Here is an 18,079-nt window from a genome sequence, read left to right as displayed (position 1 = left end):
CTTCCACTTACCAGCTGTGTAACCTTTGGCAGATAACTTCTTTGTGTCTCAGTTTCTTCATCTGTAAAATGGGAACAATAAGAATACCTACTTCATTGAGTAGTTAACATATAGGTAAAGCACTTAATGCCAACTACAATATAAGTGGTATATAAGTGTTCGCTGCTATTATTACTACTTTTAAGCATTATTATTCTCTCAATATGGGAGACCAGTGGAGACGCTAGAACCACCGCGATGTCCCTGCTCAGCCCAAATGGGTCGCGTCTCCTGGTCCTCTCTGCTTCTCCCTGCCAGGCCACAGCACCCCACCTGATACAGCTGTTGGTTATCACAGCCTGGAGATTTCTGCTCTTTTATTTTAGATAATTTTCCCATATTGAATAAACTAATCGATCTGCTACGAAGAAGTGGCAAACTTGAAGATGCCCCTGCCTACTTTGAATTGGCCAAGAAGATGTCCAGCCGCATGCCTTTGGAGCCAGGGTTCAACTACTGCAGAGGCATCTACTGCTGGTGAGGTGGGGGTGGGGGTGTCAGGGCAACTAAGTACAGGAGGCTGTCTCTAAGAGACACGCTGGGCTTTTGCTCAGCACTAGGGAAGCAGAAATTCACCTTCTAGATCAGGGAGCCCAGAGGCCAGCAATCCAGCCCCTGCTCTGTGCAGGTACATGCAGTGGCCCCTGTGTGTCCCTGCACTCCCAGGCCTCGGTTTCCCTCTCTGATTCTTGGTGTCTCTCTCTTCCTCTACAGGCACATAGGGCAGCCCAACGAAGCCCTGAAGTTCCTAAACAAAGCACGCAAGGACAGCATGTGGGGCCAGAGAGCCACCTACTACATGGTGCAGATCTGTCTGAACCCAGACAGTGAGATCGTGGGCGGAGAGGCTTTGGAGAACCTGGTGGCTGAGAGCAAGTAAGGGCCAGGCTGACCTGCGGGGCAGGGGTGGGACCCCGGGAAGGCGGGGAGAGCCTGCGGCCTCTAGGTCCAGGCCAGGGGAGGGCCACACGGGCAGGCCGGCGGCCTCTGCTTCGGCCTCCCACGCCCGCAGCGCCCCCGACAGGAAGGAGTCGGAGCAGCACGGCGTGCGCACGGCCGAGAAGCTGCTGCGCGAGTTCTACCCGCGCTCGGCCTGGGGCCAGACCCAGCTGAGGCTGCTGAAGAGCCTCTGCCTGCTGGCCACCAGGGAGAAGCCCAACGTGGAGGCGGCGCTGAGCACCTTCATCGAGATGGCGCAGGCCGAGGTGCGCCAGCGGGGCGGGGGCGGGCGGGGCGGCGGGGCCAGGCCAAGGGCCGAGCGACGACGCCTGCTCCCCCTCCCCGGTGCGCAGAAGGACAGCGTCCCCGCCCTGCTGGCCATGGCACAGGCCTACATGCTGCTGAAGCAGGTCCCCAAGGCGCGCACGCAGTTGAAGCGCCTGGCCAAGGCCCCGTGGGCGCTGCCCGAGGCCGAGGACCTGGAGAAGAGCTGGCTCCTGCTGGCCGACATCTACTGCCAGGGCAGCAAGTTCGACCTCGCTTCGGAGCTGCTGCGGCGCTGCGTGCAATACAACAAGGCGAGGGGGCGCACTGCCGACAGCGCGGCCGAGGCGCGGGGAAGCGGGGTCTTCAGGGCGCAGGGGTGCGGGGAAGGAACGTGATGAGACGAGGCGGGGCAAGAAGGGGCACATGGACCACACAGCAGGATGGGAACGGAGAACCCGGGAGACGGGGCAAAGGCTAGAGGAGGAGATGGGCAGGTTCGGGCAGCCCCGAGCGGAGATCACGGGATGGAGAAGAGAGATGGGAAGGGTTCATGAGGTCGACGGGCGTGTAGGGGTTGGTCGGGCCAGGAGGGGCGTTTGCAGGTCTTAGCAGGAGGCCTGCCGGGGAAGGGGTCCTGCCAGCCTCGGAATAGCTGAGAAGAGGGTGCACAGTTCACCCCTCGCAAAGGTGGGGGTGCTGCTGGAGTCCCTGAGTGGTTTGAGTTAATGAAGCTCACAGCCGTCCTTTGCCCCGGCTCCTCCCACCTCGGCTGGTTCCACCCGCCACTGGGACCCGTTGCGGCTTCCCCTCCGCAGAGGCTCTGACTAGCTTTCCCTGCAGTCCTGCTGCAAGGCCTACGAGTACATGGGCTTCATCATGGAGAAGGAGCAGTCCTACAAGGACGCAGCCAACAACTACGAGCTGGCCTGGAAGTACAGTCATCAAGCCAACCCTGCCATTGGTAGGGCAGCCAGCCAAGGTGCACGTGGGTGGGCCAGGGAGCTGGGCAGGAGGACCACCAGCCTGACCCCAGAACTCAAGGCCTGGATTCTGGCTGCTGTGGGATTCAGAGGGGTTCTCAGATCATCAGGGTGCCACCCACCATCTGTATTCTCCCTACTCCTGGACAGGCTTTAAACTCGCTTTCAACTACTTGAAGGATAAGAGATACGTGGAGGCCATCGAAGTCTGCCACAATGTAAGCCACCAACACTGGCAGGGCTTGGGGCAGTGGCCTGGGGCAGTGGCAGGGAGCCTGGCCTGATGTTTCACACCTTTTCTTGCTCTGTCCCAGGTCCTCAGGGAGCACCCCAACTACCCCAAAATCAGAGAAGAAATTTTGGAAAAGGCCCAAGGATCTTTGAGGCCCTAGCTGTCGTCAGTGGGAGCCAGTGTGGGTGGAAGCCATCAACCGACAGAAGTTTCATGGAGGGTGTAGGAAGTGGGTCAGTGGAGAAGAGGTTCAGAAAATGACATATTCTTCCCCACTTCTCTAGTGTGTGTGGTTTATTTGAATCGTGCCTCATCTTCTCTAAGGGGCATCCCAACTCTTAATGTTGTTAAGGCACAAGAAGCAGTTTTGCTCTGAGGAAGAAAGACATCATCCAGCTTAGCTTTTGCTGGGTTCATTGGGCACCTTCTAATGGACCCCACTTTTATCTCAGACTCTGTGAAGAGGAAGAGGGGAACCAAGAGGTGGTTAAAAAATACCCTACAGCTATTTTGATATTGTTTTGTCAGCCCATAAATGCCTCCTCTCTCCTGTCTGGTCCCCGGAATGCTGGAGCTAAAGCAGCAGCTGCTCCTCCCTGCCATGCTGCCCTCTGCGTCCTCCCTGGCAGTGGGCCCAGATGGGAGGACCAGCTGCAGAAGGCCCCCAGGCTAAGGCTGTGTGAGCGAGGCCGTCATCCTGTAGGTCGGAAGGGCCATTGGCCCACTCTGTCCATACATCCTGTCTCCTCCTCCTCATGTCTTCAGTTGGCCTCTGCTGGTCCTCACTGGTTTGGGACAAACCTGATTACCCTGGCCTGGTGCAGGGAAATACCTCCCAAGAAAAATAGTTCCCACTTTAGTTTTTGTAAAAGACACCGACCAACTAATTCATCCTCCAGAAACCTTCTTAACACTTAAGGGGATGAAAGCAGTGGTCCCTGTTTGGATGAGTGTTGTAACTGGCAAGAGGGTGAAGAGGTCACCTTTGCTGTGCTCCCAGTACCTCTCTTCCTGTTTTTCAGGATGGCAGTAATGGGCCAGTCTGACCTCAGGGGAAGGAACTCTGAGCCAGGAGTCAGGAGGCCTAGAATCTTCCCGTGCGATCTTCCCAAGACCCTTCCCCTCTCTGGGTCTCAGTGTCCCCATCTGTGGCAGGAAATTAGACTAGATCTGTGTTCTCAAATCATAGCACAAATCCCTGCCAATGACAGACAGCAAACATTTGAAAGTTTAATAACTATGTGTTTAAATATAATTTTTATATAATAAAAATAGCTCAACAAACTCATGAATTTGTGGGTGCTATTACACAGAATGCTTCTAACTTTTAAGCATATTGATAGAATTGATATAAAGTAAAATACTTAGGAGGAGGAGAATGCAGCTATGGCAAAGGTCTCAAGAGAAGTTGTCCAGTGACCAAGATTTGGGACCAGGGAACAGGTAAGGGTCCCTTTTAGAACAGCCCGAGTTGTCCTTGGTGGTTGCCAAGCCTTGTTTTTATAACATACTGCTGATCCTGTGCATGGTCTGAGTCAATGATCTGGAACCTTTCACCAGGTTACTCCCATCATTCGTATGGGGAACCAGTCCACTTTGCTATTAGCTGCTTTGCAGCCCAGTGTCTTGGGGCAGGTTGTGTTGAGGCGGGTCTGTCCGTCTGGAGAATGATGCTATAAAGGATTGTCCATTAATCACGTTTTTATTGCTGTAAAACCTAAGTTGTCTTCAATTATCTAAAAAAAAAAAAAAAGCTGAGAAGTGACCCTGTGGCTCTAGATGGGGAGTGTACAGCCTCAGTCCAGCCTGGGCTGTGTCCATGGGGTATCGCCTGCAGGGGCTTCCACCCAGGGTCTCGGAGCTGCTGGGGGCTGGCACCCAGACCCCCAGGCCAGTCAAAGCAGAGCCTCAGAGCCTGGCTTTGGATCCTGCTTACTGAAGCAATTTCTACAAGAGGCTTCCCAAGGACCAGTGAGAAGGGAGACAGGACAACTGAATGTACCCGGATACTCCATCCTGAGAAGCCTAAGACCTGGCTGTCCTTGCCTACGCTGGTTACAGGCCGCCCCCCCATAGGCTAGACTCCAAGCCATGAGTCCTCTAATGGCTACTGACAATATGGCTATGTGGCCATGTCCATGCATGTTTGGAGACAAGAGACAGATACTTAAAGGGTGACAGAACAAGCAAAAAAGGGAGGATAGAACATACAGAAATAGAGGCAGAAACGTGAAAACAAAATGAAAGTCACAAACATGCACATGAGGCTGCATGTTCCAGGCATTTTTGTAAGCGCTGTGTATATGTGAGCTGGACAAGCTTATAAGGTGAGCACTGTTATAATTTGCACAGTATTGAGGACACCCAGGCAGAGAGGAAGTCACCTCATTAGGTATAGAAAAGCTGAGATTTGAACACGGCACTCCGGGCCCATGCTCTTAAACTGTAAGCCATCAAGATAAAATAAGGGGAGCCCAGCACAGATCGACGGAGGCAGAGAATCAGAGCAAGAAAAGGACACCCAAGTCAGGTCTCCTTCTTTGGGTCCCCCTCACCAGCACTTGTGTAAATCATTACTCCTAACGGGGAGGTCGACCTTGCTCCTCGGGCCCCTAGACTGGGGCTCCCAAGGGCAAGGTGCAGCCTGCTCCTCTGGCCTGCAGCCCAGGCTGCCGGGGACAGGTCAGACAGGTCTGGCTGGTGCAGATGGATAAGGTTCTGCAGCTTCTGGTGCTGAAGTCCCCAGGGACCTCAGCTGCTCAGCCCCACGCTAGGCCTCCACCAGCCACATCCCACTGCCCGCCCCTACCCAGCTCAGGGTGGGTGAATGGGAAGGAGTGTGCCCTTTCCCATCCCAAGCAGACAGCCCCATCTCAGAAGACTGCCCTGCTGCTGCTCCCCACGGCCACCCCAGGTGACCACTGGAGAGAGATGGGGTCATCCAGGGGGAAAACTGCTCCCTCTGCCTGGCCGGCCTCTTAGCTGGCTTCCTGTCTCCAAGTTGCTTGGCCTGCGTGGAAGGAGGCCCAATGTGTTGTGTTCCCCACTCCCATCCCTAACACAGCCTGTGTCCACACTGCCCTGCAGGGCCTGTCTCCCCCTCCCTCCCACTGCCTCCAGAGGGTGGACCCGTGCTCCCTGTTTCACAAACGCAGACCACACTGTTAAAAATAGAGCCTCTTTATTGGTACCTGTAAGCTCAGGTACAAAGTGTTCCCACAAGCACGCAGGCTGGCAAGGCCTCCTGGGCAAGAGGGCAGGCCCAGAGCCTGGGCTTCTTGGCACAGACACAGAGAAAAATGAATAAATTATAGTTCTAATACTCAGGGACAATATAGAAATTATGATGCAGAATTCAGTATCAGCAAACGAAAGGCATAAAAGCCATAAGAAGCCACCCCTCATCCCTGGCCAGCTGGCCTTAGGGCATGGGCAGGTGGACCAGGCTGGAGTGCAGTGCCCAGAAAGCCCTGAGATAGTAGTCAGGGGCATGCTGCGGGCCCTGGTCCCTGGCCCTCTCTAGGCTTCCTGCTTCCCCCTCCTATATTCATGGGCCTGGAATAAAGGCTGTAACTTTTGGGAGCAGGGGAGATGGGGAAAAGGACAGGAAGCAGAGGGGGCTGCATGGGGCAGCACAGGGTTTTGGTCATGGTTGGTCAGCCCAGCCCCTCCCCCTGCCCAGATGCTGTCCCAGGCCAGCCCCTGCCTGCTCAGCCATCTGGAGCCAAGCAGCTGCCATAGTAGACTTAGGGCTCAGATCCACACCTGGTCTACACCAGACAGGGCAGGACTACAAGGCAAAAGGGACTCGGAGGGGTCTCTGCCCCACCCAACCCCCAGCACTGCCCACCAGCCAGACAGGAGACGCCTAAGCCACTTAGTCTCCAAATAAATTATGGAAATAAATTATAGTCTTCACAGTCCAGAGGATTCAGCCACCCAAGGGTCTAGGGCTCAGGGTGGCAGGAGAAGCAGTAAGAAGTGGCTGATTTCAGCCCTGTCTTGCTGTCTTTGGGCTGAAGAACATCATACAAGACCGACAAGGGGTCTGCAAAGCTCCAGGGGAGCCATGGTTCCTCCTCTTCCTGGCACAGCACTGCAGAAGCGGAAGAGACTGTGTGGGCACCGAGTTGGGGGGAGGGGGGGTGCGGGGGCTGGGCAGCCGAGAGGGGAAGCCCCCTCCCCACCCTCTCTTCAGCACAGAAAGTGACAAAAATAAATAAATCAATCCAGAGTGTTGCACGAAAATCAGGAGTGCCCGTGTGGGTGAGCCAGCCCACGGGAAACCATTACATAATAGACCTCGGGAGCCCCCAAATTACAACAAAGCAGCAACAGGGCTCTTGGGGCCAGGTAAAGGCACCTTAGTCCTCACACGGGCACCGGCTCTACCAGAGATGCTGGGGCAGCGTCCTCAAACAACTGGCTGTCCGTGAAGGGAGCCAGGGCCTCGGCAGCTGGCTCGGACAAGCCCATGATGGACTCCAGGAAGCAAGTGCTGGCATCCCCAGGCGGAGAAAAGGCAGGCAAGAGGAAATGGGGTGCCTCAAGGTTGTCCAGGCTGTCAGACACCTTCCGGGAGGTGGAGTAAGGCCCCAGACTATAGTCTGGCAGGGCCTGGAGCAGTTCAAAGGAGTCGCAGGAAGACAAGCTGAGGTCTACTGAGCTGCTCTGGCCGGCGTCCGTGCTGGGCAGCCCTGAGGTGCCAGGGAGGCTGCCTTCTCCCAATCCTTCAAGGCCACTGTTTAGGAAGCAGCTGGCATCCAGGTTGGCGTTTTCATCCAGGATGCTTGATGTGAGGCTAGAACTGTAACAGCTGTGGGTCCAGCTGGCCAGGCCACCAGGGTCACCAGTACCAAAGATGTCAGCCGGGTGGAAGCAGCTGAGGTTGTCGAGGCTCCCCACTCCCCCTTCCTCTTCCTCCTCCTCCTCTCCACCCAGGTCAGAGTCACTGAAACTCAGGATTCGAGCCAAGCTGTCATCATCCACGCTAGGCGGGAAGCCAGGGCCAGGCAGGGCCGGGTGGGTGGGGCCGTCAGGGGCCTCGCTGGTGCCTGATGCTGTGGAGGAGTCGGTCATGTCGCTGCTGCAGCTGTTGTCTCCTAGCTCGCTGCTCACAGGGGGCTTGGCCAGTGGGAAAGTGGGGGCCAAGACAGGCTCATCAGGGCTAGGTGGGCCCCCCGGGGCAGGGGCCTCCAGCTCCCCAAGGCTCTCAGCCCCCTGCTCCAGCTGCAGACGGGTAAGCGTGTGGATGAAATGGGTCTGAACTCGTGCCTGATTAAATTCCACACGGCCCTTGGGGTTCTCACAGCCCTCCCTGCAGCAGCCACAGGGGAATGCTGTGTGGTCCATCTGCAGAGAAAGCAGAGAAATGAGTGAGGATGCCCTGGAGCCCCAAAAGTCCCCAAGCTCAGGCTTCCCTTCCCAGCCTGGTCTGGACACTATACCTGGCACTTGATGCCTGCTAGGCTGCAGCTGCAGGTCTCAGGGTCGCAGACCCTATCGCAGCGACAGCCACAATCCTCTCGGGATCGGCGCAGAGCCTGCAGCTCCCGCTTCTCCTCACGATCGATCCTCCGCACACCGGCGGCCCGTAGCAGGGCCCGCCGCTGCCGGGCTGGATAGGGCTGTAGGAAGGTCATTTCCTCCAACCGGCCACCTGCCACGGCCACTGCCAAGTCCTCCTCTACAGAGGCGTCATCAATGGCGTCCACTGTAAGTGGTGGGCTGGCCTCCGTCTCAGGTACGCCAGCCTCTGCAAGCTGGATCCACAGGAGAGAGGAGGGATGTGAGAGGCACAGACATGTGGTCTTAGCCCTCACAGCCATCAGTCACTCGACAAACGCTCCCCATGTGCTTACTCTGGGCTGCGCCCTGTGGATACCATAGTGATAGCCAAGAACACCTCGCTCAGGGCATTTACAAAGAGATTTCCTGTACATGTCACTTCCCAGTTCAGGGACAAACCCCCTCCCCAACCCAGACAGATACACCCACCCCCAATGCTGCATCAGTCCCACATCCCCTCCCCAGTGAGGTCAAATAGATTCAGGCACCTTGGACCCAGCCCCTGCAGCAAACTCGAGCCCTTCCACACCCCACTGTCTGCAGGTAATTCAGGCAACAGACCCTGATCAAGCAATCGCTGGCTCCATGGGCCTCTTTCCCCAAATACAGAAGGAGCAAACTGGCATCCACCCCTGAGCCCCCGCCCCTCAAGGCTAGGACTTCAGAAGCTGCCCAAGGGCATGGACCTTGTAGAGGGTCTCCCCACCTTCCACTGCAGCACCTCCAGCTTTTCCTCCTTCAAGCGTAGGCGGAGCTTCTCGTGCCGGGCGCGGGCTTGCTCCTGCGTAAACTCAGCCAAGGAGAAGCGGCGGCAGGCACTGTGGTGAGGGGCCATACCCAGAGTGCAGCCGCCACGGCTGGGCACGCTGGTGAAGCCCTGGCACCGAGGAAAGTAGAAGACAGTGATGCCATCGAAGGCTACGCGGCCCGGGCGCTTGCGGGGAGCCCGCTTCAGGATGGACAGGGCTGGAAGGCAGACAGGGAAGGGGCAGGGCGTTAGCTCTCCGTGAGGAACAGCATAACCTCCAGGAAGACGATGCTGAACGGTGTCTCCTCGCACCTCCCTCACTTCCCTCCCACCCCCCAAAAAGAATAAGTCTGAATTTAGGAGCCAGCCTGGCTGGGATTGGAGCTGGTAAAATCGACCACCACCCCTATGTCAACACCAGCTTACTGTTATTTACCAGTCCAAATGAGAGCCATTTGTAAGATCAAACATCTTTCCCATCTTTATTAGCTATTTATAGGTTCCTTGTATAGTTTTCTAGTTTTTATTTATTTGTAGGAGCTCTTTATATACAATATTAAAGATATTAATCATTTGTCTAACCTATCTGTGCAAATATTTTAGTCTTTTATTTTTGTTCATGGCATTTTACAAAATAATTTCTAAGGTTGATGTCACAAAAAAAGGTACTGATCTTTTCCTTTATAGCTTCTGCATTTTGTATCAGACTTAGAAAGGCCTTCCCTTTATAAGTTATTGATTGTATATTGATTAGTAGGCTATGTATTGGTATAGTCTATACATATATTGGTATATTATTGCGTTTTATTAGGTTGAACCATAAAAATTATCATAAAATTGTTGAATATTAGCAATTCCATATAATTCAACTTAATATATTAATTTTGTACCCAGACCTGAGGGAATTTCCCTTCTAAAAGGTTTTCCGTTTATATTTTTAAATTCACCAGGTAGTTAGCCATCTGCAAATAATGGCAGTTTTGCCTGTCCCAATCCAGTACGTAGGATTCTTATTCTCCTTGCTAACTGAATGGCTAGCACTTCTGAACAATGTTACTAAGAGTGGTGACAGCATCCTCATCTTGTTCCTGACACAGAGACCCTGCTTCCAGTATTTCCTCATTAATCAGAATGCCAGCTTTTGGGTCGAGACACATATTTTTCATTATTTAAGATAGAATTTGCTTATTCCTTTCTTACCAAGGGTCTTATCTAGAAGGAATGTTAGATTTTATCAAACATGCTTTCAGCATCTATAGCGGCTCTCATGTTTTTCCTCCTCTGACACAGTCATTTGGTAAACTATAAGACTGGATTTTATAACATTAAACCATCCTTGTATTTCCAGAATAAACCCAGAGTAGTTTAGTCAACATACTGTTAGATTCTATGTGCTAAAAGTTATATTCCTTTTTTATATATAATGCATATATATATATATATATACACACACACACATAATACATAGACATCATATCTGTGATATGAAAATGTTGTGTTGGGGTGATTAGGAAAAATAATGTCTAAAAGGGCTCCTTGGCATTGGGGGGAGCGATAATGAAAAATAAGATTGAGAAACACTGCTCTGGGGCCATCTTTGTCAGTTTGGAATCAGAATTACACCAGCTTGAAAAATAACTGGGGAAAAAACCTTTTCACTATGTTCGGGCAAAGCTGAGTAGCATTGTGACAGGAGAGGGACCGGCTTAACAGGCCTGGCAGCGGAGAAGTATGGGGCGTGGGACTCCAGTAGTTCAGTTGGTAGGAGGACAGAGCACAAGCTGGAGAACGAAACTGGAACAGAAGGGAGGAGCCAGAGCAGGAAGGCCTGAGGGCCACTCTGAGGAGCTCTGTCCTGCACGTCTTCTGAGCTGGGGAGTCCCAAGGGCAAAGGTCAGTCTAGCCGGGCCCAAGTGCCTCTGGACAGTGGGCATTCCTGAGTGACCACTATATTATGGAAAGCCAAGTAGGGAGCTAAAGCCATGGGGACACAACCTCCAGAGGCTGGAATGGATTTGTTAGGGTGCCCCCCAAATTTATCTTCAGGAAGGAAGAAGGGTATGGTGGGGTCCCCAGGGGAGAGGGGACTCACGGGTGAAACTTTGGGGGCCACAGAAGTCACGGCCAGGCAGGGGCATCTGATCCCAGGGGCCCTCCTCATCCGAGTCCCAGGCTGGGGAGACTGAGGAGTTCGGGGAGCAGGAGCGAGAGTGGCAGCCCGAGGAGGACACAGAGGAGGAGGAGGAGCAGAGAGAGGAGTCGTCCTCGTCCAGCTGGTCAAACTTCCTCTTCAGCAGCCCAGTCATGGTGGTGCAGGGGGTGCTCTGGATTCTGGGCACAGACAGCCTGGAAGGGGAAGGAGAAAGCTCTAAGTGGCAGGCCTGAGGGCAGGAGGTGGGCCCTCAGCCATGACCATCATCTCCCCCAGTCACCCTCTGAGAAGTCCCCTCCCTTCGTCCTCCCAACCCGGCCTGCGGAGCTCTACATGCAGGCGGCACGTCTCCAGGAGGCTTCTGTGCACAAGGGCGAGCACCAAGGTCCAAACCCTCATCCTGGCGCCTGCAGACTCCTACCACCTCTGCCCAAAAGCCCTCCCAGACGCCGCCAGGCACCTTTCCCCACTACCTCCTACCACCCACCTTCACACACGCACACATCAGACTGACAGATGGACCCACAGACTGCAGTCCAGCCTCGCTCATTCCCCGACAGGAATCCTGGGGGCTGACTCACTGGCTGGGTGATTCACATGGCTCGCATCTGTGTGCCTTTGTGTGTGTGAGGCCGCCTGCACCGACAGCCTGCACAGCCCTTGTACAGTGGCTCTGCTTCCTCCTCCTCCTCCTCCCCCAGCACACCCACAGACACACCACCCTGCACACACACACACACACACACACACACACACACACACATACGGGCCGCAGGCCCTCCCTCTGGGGCCGGGCTGACCAGGGCACTCCGGGAAACAGGCTGGTTTTGACATTGGCCTCAATTCCCAGACCCAGGACTTTCCTGAGCCCCTCTTCTCCTGTGATGGAGCTGCTCAGACTTTCCCTCAGAAACCCCCGCCCCGCAGGAGAAGTCCCCTGCCTCCAGGCCTGACTGTGGGACCGGAGCCATGCAGGCTTCATGTCTCTTTAACATCTCTTGTTTGATCTTAAAAATTCACCTACATCCTGCCTTCTATTCCAATATCTAACCTAGTTTGTTTGCAGTTATTCCTTTGGAAATTATTTTTTACCCTTAAAAAAAAAAACACTTCTAGTGAAACTGACCAGCCAAGACAGTGTCCCACTCTCTCCTGTCTGTAGCTCGGTGACTCGGAGCACCCCAGGACACCCGGCTCTCTGTGTTTCCCCTTTGAGGGTCTCAGCCCTCCGCGGGAGTACAACCAGAGACTCCCACAGCCTGGCTGGCCTCATCCGGGTGGAGGGAACTTGGGGTTCCTTCCCCTAAATGCTGCAGCAAATAGGAGCCCCTTCCACTGCTTGGGAATCCCCAAAGGACTCAGTCCTATGGGCTGAGCACAACTACCTTGTCTCTCTGTGCATCCTGTGTCCTTTGGCACTCAAGGCTGGGCCTCAGGAGGTCACAGGAGGAAGGGGAAACGATGCAGAGGCCCCAGTGCTGGGGAGCCCTTCCCCCACTGCCATCACAGGAAATGAGAGAGAACAGGAAAAACCAACCAGAAGGCTGGCCCTCTCCCCGCTCAGGTGTCCTTTCCAAACACGACCCCTTTTGCCATGACTTCCATGAAGTCCCTGCATCCTAGACCTAGAGGGTGTGCTGTCACCGACCTGCTAGATAAAATCGATAAAATCCGTCCGGGGACAGCCTCGCCTGGCAGGCACCAGAGAGGCAGGAGAGCTTCCCTCCTCGCCAACCCTCCACGCTGGGCCCCAGGGGAAGAGGCCGCACAGGTGTTTCCGGGGGGCTTCTCAGCGGGTGGTTTCTCAGGCGTGGCTCCCTCCCTCCCAGGGTCAAACCACAAACAAAAACAACTGAGCTCCCAGCTGACCTGCAGGCTCTCCCAGGAGTTGGGGGAAGTCATGACCCATAGCCAGGCACACACACATACAGACCACAAGACACTCAGGCACACAGAAACTCACATGGACAAAACACACCCACACATCTTGTCCCCACCACAGTCCTGCTGGGAGACCCTATCCTTTCCCAAACTAGGGATGCTGTCTATGAGGTGCTGCTGAAGGCCGCCCTAATCACACCTCCAAGACTGACACTCCCCAAAACCAAATGCCCACTTGGTATCTCGGCCTGGCTGTCCCTAGAAACAAAATTCCGCAGGCCCCAAATCGAACCCTTTGTCTCTGTCCCCCAACCCCCCGTGCCATCTGTTCCTCTTCCTGTGCTCCCTATCTTAGTAACAGCACTGCCACCCACCCAGTTACTCAAGCCAGACCTGCAGTCACCCTCCACTCCCGCCTCCCTCTCCCCACATCCACATCCTGGAAGCACACATTCGCTCATTTAATGCACACAAGGCCAGGCACACGCAGTAGACACCGTGGAGGCCACCCAGCAGTGTTAAGAACTTTGACTCCAGAACCAGACTGCCTGCATTTGAACGCTGGCTCGGCTGGGTGACCCCAGGCAAGTTCCTTAACTTCTCTGTATCTCCAATTCTTTGTCTGAAAACCTTAAAGGGTTGGGAGGTTTACATGAATCAATACACTCAAGTTCTTAGTGATAAGTGCTCAGTGAATGTGTAATTCTGCACTGTAAAAAGAGAAAGAAAGAAAGAAACAGGATGAGCACACAGATGAACCTGCCTGATATCACATTGAGTGAAAGAAGCCAGAACCAGAATATATGTGAATGAAGTTCAGCAAAAGGAGAACCCAGTCAGTGATGATAGAAGGCAGAACAGTGGTTCGGGGTAGCGGAGCTGGGGCATGCACTGGGGACAGTCATGAGGGAATCTTCTGGGAGAGTCTTGAAATGTTCCATGTTGATCTGGGTGGTAGTTCCACAGGTGTCTAAAACTAAAAATTCATCTAGCTGTGTAAGATTCATATACTTCATGCATTCTATGTATGTCACCTTCAATTTTACAAGTTCATTATCCTATGTCTCTGCTACTACCCATGTCCCCTGCCTCTGCTCCTGCCCTCTCCCTGCAGCCAGTCTTTAACCTGCAGCCAGAGTGATCTTATTAAACCACATATCAGATCAGCCTGCCACCCCCACGCTTAGAAGCGCTCCATAGCTCCCCTTGGGGAAGCTTGTCTTTAGGATCAAGTCTAGAATTCCAGGAAAGGCCAATGCAGGCCTGGCTGTTGCCTCCCTTCCAGACTCATAGTGCAAGACTCTCCCCACCCTCCTCTTACTTTATATCCCAGCTGAACTTGCAGTTCCCCTAATGGCCTTGCCCTGCTCACCTCCTGGCTTTTGCCCAAGCTGGAACCCAGCCTGACCTCACTTTAGAAGTCATCTCCAAGAGGGCCTCCCTGAGACCCCCTGCCCTCCTCAGTGACTACATGCCTCTCTGGGCTCCATGGACCCTGGGATTCCCCTATCACAGCCCTTATCTCCCCATCCTGCAACAGCCTCACTGCTCATCTCCCTCACACCAGGCTGAGGGTCCCTCTACCTGGCTGTCACTGTGCCCGTGCCTACAACAGAGTCAGGCATAGAGAAGGTACCTGAGGACCGGCAGTGGTAAACGGGCCGGCGCTGTGTATCAGGTATAAACAGAGACAAGATTCAGGTACATGAGGTCCCTGGGTGTCACTGGTCAGCATGATCTTCTCCTGTTCCTGTCACAGTTAGTTTGGGGGGTGGGGGGCGGGGAGCACATGCCCATCCCCTAGCCTGCATCAGAGGGGTTAAGTAAGAATGGTACCCAGAAAGGGATGGCTCTGCGGGCAGGAGGAGGAAACTTAGGCTACAGGCATCTCAGGAGGCTCCCTGCTCCCCAAGAGTAAACAGAGAGAGAAAGAGATGTCAAGGAAGCAGGTTCCAGCCAGACACCCTGGCTCTGCCTCAAGCATGTCTACAGAATGGGAACTTCAGGTGAGGGGTGATAAGCTCCAAGGCTGCAGACAGGAAAACAGGGACCCAAGGAGGCTTGCTTGGGCCGTGCTGCAGGTCCTCCTGAGGAACCCCTAGCAGGATCTGCAGACCTGGGATGAAATGAGAAGTCATCTCCTCCCTAATATGCCCTTGGGGTGGGGGGAAGGGAAAGAGCCCCTGGATCTCCTGCGTGGCTGTCCCACCTGGGAATCCAGAGGCTGAGAGAAGCAGAGGCAGGAGATGAGACAAAAAGACTCAGCCAGAGACAAGGAGAGGCCAAGTCAGAAAAGGAATGAAAGATAGTGAAAGAGTCCAAGAAAAGTGTCAGACAGTGAGTCAGAGGGTGGGGGAGGGGCCCTCAGCAGCTACCCAGGAATCAAGATCCCGACCATGGCACTGTTCCCAGGGCGAGCACAGCCCCCTCCTAGGGTCCTGGAGGAAGGAAAAGCAATTCCCAGGAGCTGGCTCAGACAGAAATACCACACCCCTGAAGAGCCCCGGAGACAGGCCCTGAATCAAAGAGAACCAGGCTTCTTCCGGGATCTGCCTGGGCCCTGAGAATCAGGCTGCCCTCCTGCCACCACACACTGGCGCTGACAGCCCAGGACAAGGGGGGACGCCTCCCCACCCTACTTGCCACAACTATCTACACACTCAGGCCACATGGTGTGAATCCAGGAAAGGCCACCTCACCCTGGACACCAAGCAAACAAAGGCTGTTTGGGAGGGAGGGGGGAATATCTCCAGGGCTCTGAAGAGTCACACCAACTCCTCTGCGCACTCCAGCAGTCCCAATGCCCGACCCCCCCAGCCAGGGCTGGCATTGGGGAAGGGACACCTTCAGCTGCCTCCGTCCTCCTCCAGGAATCTGAAGAATGCATCCTTTAACCTCAGAGCCCCAGGCCTTGGCCAGACTGGGTCAGTTCCCCCTCTAACACCTGGGGCCACGTGACCCGAGGCCCTCAGGAGCTACTTCCTGGGAGAAGGGGAGGGCATCTCAGAGCACCAAGAGCCCCCAGTGGGATTGGCTGGAAAAACAGCCTAGGCAACCCAGAGAGCACAGACACACCCCTCCCCCACCCATCCCTGTGGAAGTGAATCCTGGGGGAGGGGACAGTTCCTCAGCCTTGGCCTCCAGGGCCTGGCACTGGGTAGGTGCCAAATGTTTGCTGGCTCTGTGAGGCAATTGCTCCTGCAGAAGGGAAATTGCACCTGACAGTGACTGCTTCCTGCACGTAAGTGAGGCCTCCTTCACTCTCATTCATTCATTCATTCATTCAACAAATACTTATTGAGCTCCTAAGACGTGCCAGGCACTGTGTCAGGCACTTGGGCATACAGGGAGCAAGACATACACTAGTGCTGCCCCCTTGAGCTTTGAGTTTAGTGGAAAGGAGTATAATCAGTTGCAAACCAGGGTTGAGGGCTCGGATGGAGGGTGGGAGGAGTGAGGCAGGAGGGGCACAGCTAGGGGTGAAGACAGGTCCCTCCGAGGAAGGATGTAGGAAGAGTTCCAGAGAGGGGCCACGGCAGTGTGAGGGACTTGAGGGGGGAGAGATAAAGTGGGGAGGAGGGAAAGGCGCCAGGGCTGACAGGGCGGGCTTTAGCCTGAGGGCACAGGAAGCCACACAAGGGTTTAAGTAGGGAGTGACAATACCAGATTTGCATTTTAAAAAGATGGCTCAGCACCGGGACTGGAGGGGATGGGAGGGGGTGTGACCGGTTGGACGGCGCTGCCCGAGCTAGGTGACAGATGACAGGACAAGGGCACAGGAGAAAGGGGAACAGACTGCTGGACGTGGAGACCGAAGAGGGCAGTGATGTCAAGGATTTGGGGGTGAGGTGATGAGTTCCGTTCCAGAGGACTATGAGACATCCGAGTGGAGGTGTCGGGTGGGCAGTGAGCCCGGGAGGGACCCTCTTGTGTCAGGAGTGTGGGCTATGTGTGTGATTATGCCAGGGAGCAGGAGTGACTAAGTGTGTGACGGCTGCTGTCGTGTGGGCATCTCAACAGTGCGTGCCTGTGGAAGGGCCCCCGGGGAGGGGAAACTGAGGACCGGGAGGAAGTACGTGCCGGGGAAGGGAGAAGTGCGTGGGAGAGAACCTACGTGTGCCCGCGGGTGGCCGGGGTAGCTGCGCCCGTGACTCACAGCGGTGGCCTCCGCGTGTGACGGTGACTGACAAACAGGTGAGCGTACGACACAATCCCTCCCTCCCTCCCGGGGTCCGTGACTCACGGAGCCTCAGTCCTCGCTCACCCCTCCACTCCCTCCCTGACCCCCGCCAGCCGGGGGCGCCAGGCACGCGCCGCAGCCCCGGCACCCGCCCCCGGGGGGAGCCCGAGGAGGAAGGCGACAAATGTCACCTGCTCCGGCCACGCGAGGAACTTCTGAAAAGTTCTCAGGCAACTGGGTCAAAAGGGAACTCACCCGCGGACGCGCGCAACCCGTCACCCCGCCACCCGCGCGCAACCTCGGCTCGGCCGCCCCCCGCCCCGAGCTCGGGGAGCCGTGACTTCTCGGGGGGACCGGTGGCGGGGGAGGGGAGCGGAAAACCTATGACTCTCGCCTCCCGGGCCCCCAGCCCCGGACTCCGGCCGTGCGCTCAGGCTGGGGCCGGGCTGGGCTGTCCCCGCCCCGGCGCCTGCTCCGGGGGGCGAGGGGCAGATGGCAGGGGCCGGAGGAGCAGTGCCACCCGCGCGGGACGCCCCTTCCCCAAGGTGCCATCCGGCCGGGCCGGAGCCCCTCCGCGCTCACCTGCGATCCGGGCGCTCGCCGAAGACAGCCACGCCACCCTCGTCCAGCCCGGGGACGCCCCTCGCGCCGCGCCCCTGCGTCCGCTCGGCCGGGCAGCTGTGGGCCCAGCCGCCCCAGCTCTGCGCGTCCGGCAGCGGCGGCGGCGGCGGGAGACTGGCTGCACCCGGCCCCGCCCGCCGCTCCGCCCTCCTCGTCAGTGGAAAACTCCGGGGCTCACGGCGCTGACGCACGCCGGGCCTCCCGCCAGGCTGCCCGGCCGCCCGCAGCCCCGCCCCGGAGGCGCCGCCTCCTCCCCCGCCCGGCCGGGCGCCGCGCCGCGGGCCTCCCCGCAGACTCTGACCCCGCGACGGCGCCTCGACCGCCCGCTGCCCTCCGTGTCCCCTCGCCTGCAGTTTCCTAAAGTCGCCGACGCTGCAAGCCGGCAGAGCAGGGTCGTAAAGATGCCCACTCCCCCCCCCGCGACCCCCTTTTACAGATGGGTAGACTGAGGCCCAGAGAGGCGCCGAGCGTC

The 18,079-nt window shown here is 56.0% G+C and overlaps 2 protein-coding genes across 6 annotated transcripts in view; one reads left to right on the top strand and one right to left on the bottom strand.

Annotated features, from left to right (window-relative positions):
* Positions 1–3,735, top strand: part of TTC21A (tetratricopeptide repeat domain 21A) — a 34,562-nt gene extending 30,827 nt beyond the window's left edge. For 2 of the 5 annotated variants that reach the window (XM_044754696.2, XM_014859613.3), the window contains exons 23-29: positions 366–516; positions 754–915; positions 1,052–1,244; positions 1,332–1,556; positions 2,086–2,206; positions 2,376–2,443; positions 2,540–3,729. In XM_044754696.2, the coding sequence (XP_044610631.2) occupies positions 366–516; positions 754–915; positions 1,052–1,244; positions 1,332–1,556; positions 2,086–2,206; positions 2,376–2,443; positions 2,540–2,617 (998 nt within the window). In that variant the 3' untranslated portion in view covers positions 2,618–3,729. Of the gene's footprint in view, positions 1–365; positions 517–753; positions 916–1,051; positions 1,245–1,331; positions 1,557–2,085; positions 2,207–2,375; positions 2,444–2,539 lie in introns of all 5 variants that reach the window. The other 3 variants (XR_001401049.3, XR_011496725.1, XM_070493724.1) reach the window with 3 other exon arrangements.
* A 1,886-nt stretch (positions 3,736–5,621) lies between these two features.
* CSRNP1 (cysteine and serine rich nuclear protein 1) lies at positions 5,622–17,761 on the bottom strand. Its single transcript, XM_044754698.2, has 5 exons — positions 17,569–17,761; positions 10,866–11,119; positions 8,732–8,991; positions 7,905–8,219; positions 5,622–7,809 (listed from the first exon to the last, which is right to left on the bottom strand). Exons 2-5 carry the CDS (start codon positions 11,077–11,079, stop codon positions 6,829–6,831), a joined length of 1,770 nt encoding a protein of 589 aa, XP_044610633.2. The 5' UTR covers positions 11,080–11,119; positions 17,569–17,761; the 3' UTR covers positions 5,622–6,828.
* Positions 17,762–18,079: the final 318 nt, after the last annotated feature.

The sequence above is a fragment of the Equus asinus genome, chromosome 21 (assembly GCF_041296235.1).
Source record: "Equus asinus isolate D_3611 breed Donkey chromosome 21, EquAss-T2T_v2, whole genome shotgun sequence".
NCBI lineage: Eukaryota > Metazoa > Chordata > Mammalia > Perissodactyla > Equidae > Equus > Equus asinus.
This window is presented reverse-complemented; position numbering and strand designations above follow the sequence as displayed.

Coding starts and splice junctions, on each gene's coding strand:
- CSRNP1 (XM_044754698.2), bottom strand. CDS start 11,079: ATGACTGGGCTGCTGAAGAGGAAGTTTGACCAGCTGGACGAGGACGAC. Junction 8,992..10,865: donor TGGCCCCCAAAGTTTCACCC/GTGAGTCCCCTC, acceptor TCTGCCTTCCAG/CCCTGTCCATCCTGAAGCGG. Junction 8,220..8,731: donor TGGAGGTGCTGCAGTGGAAG/GTGGGGAGACCC, acceptor CTGTGGATCCAG/CTTGCAGAGGCTGGCGTACC.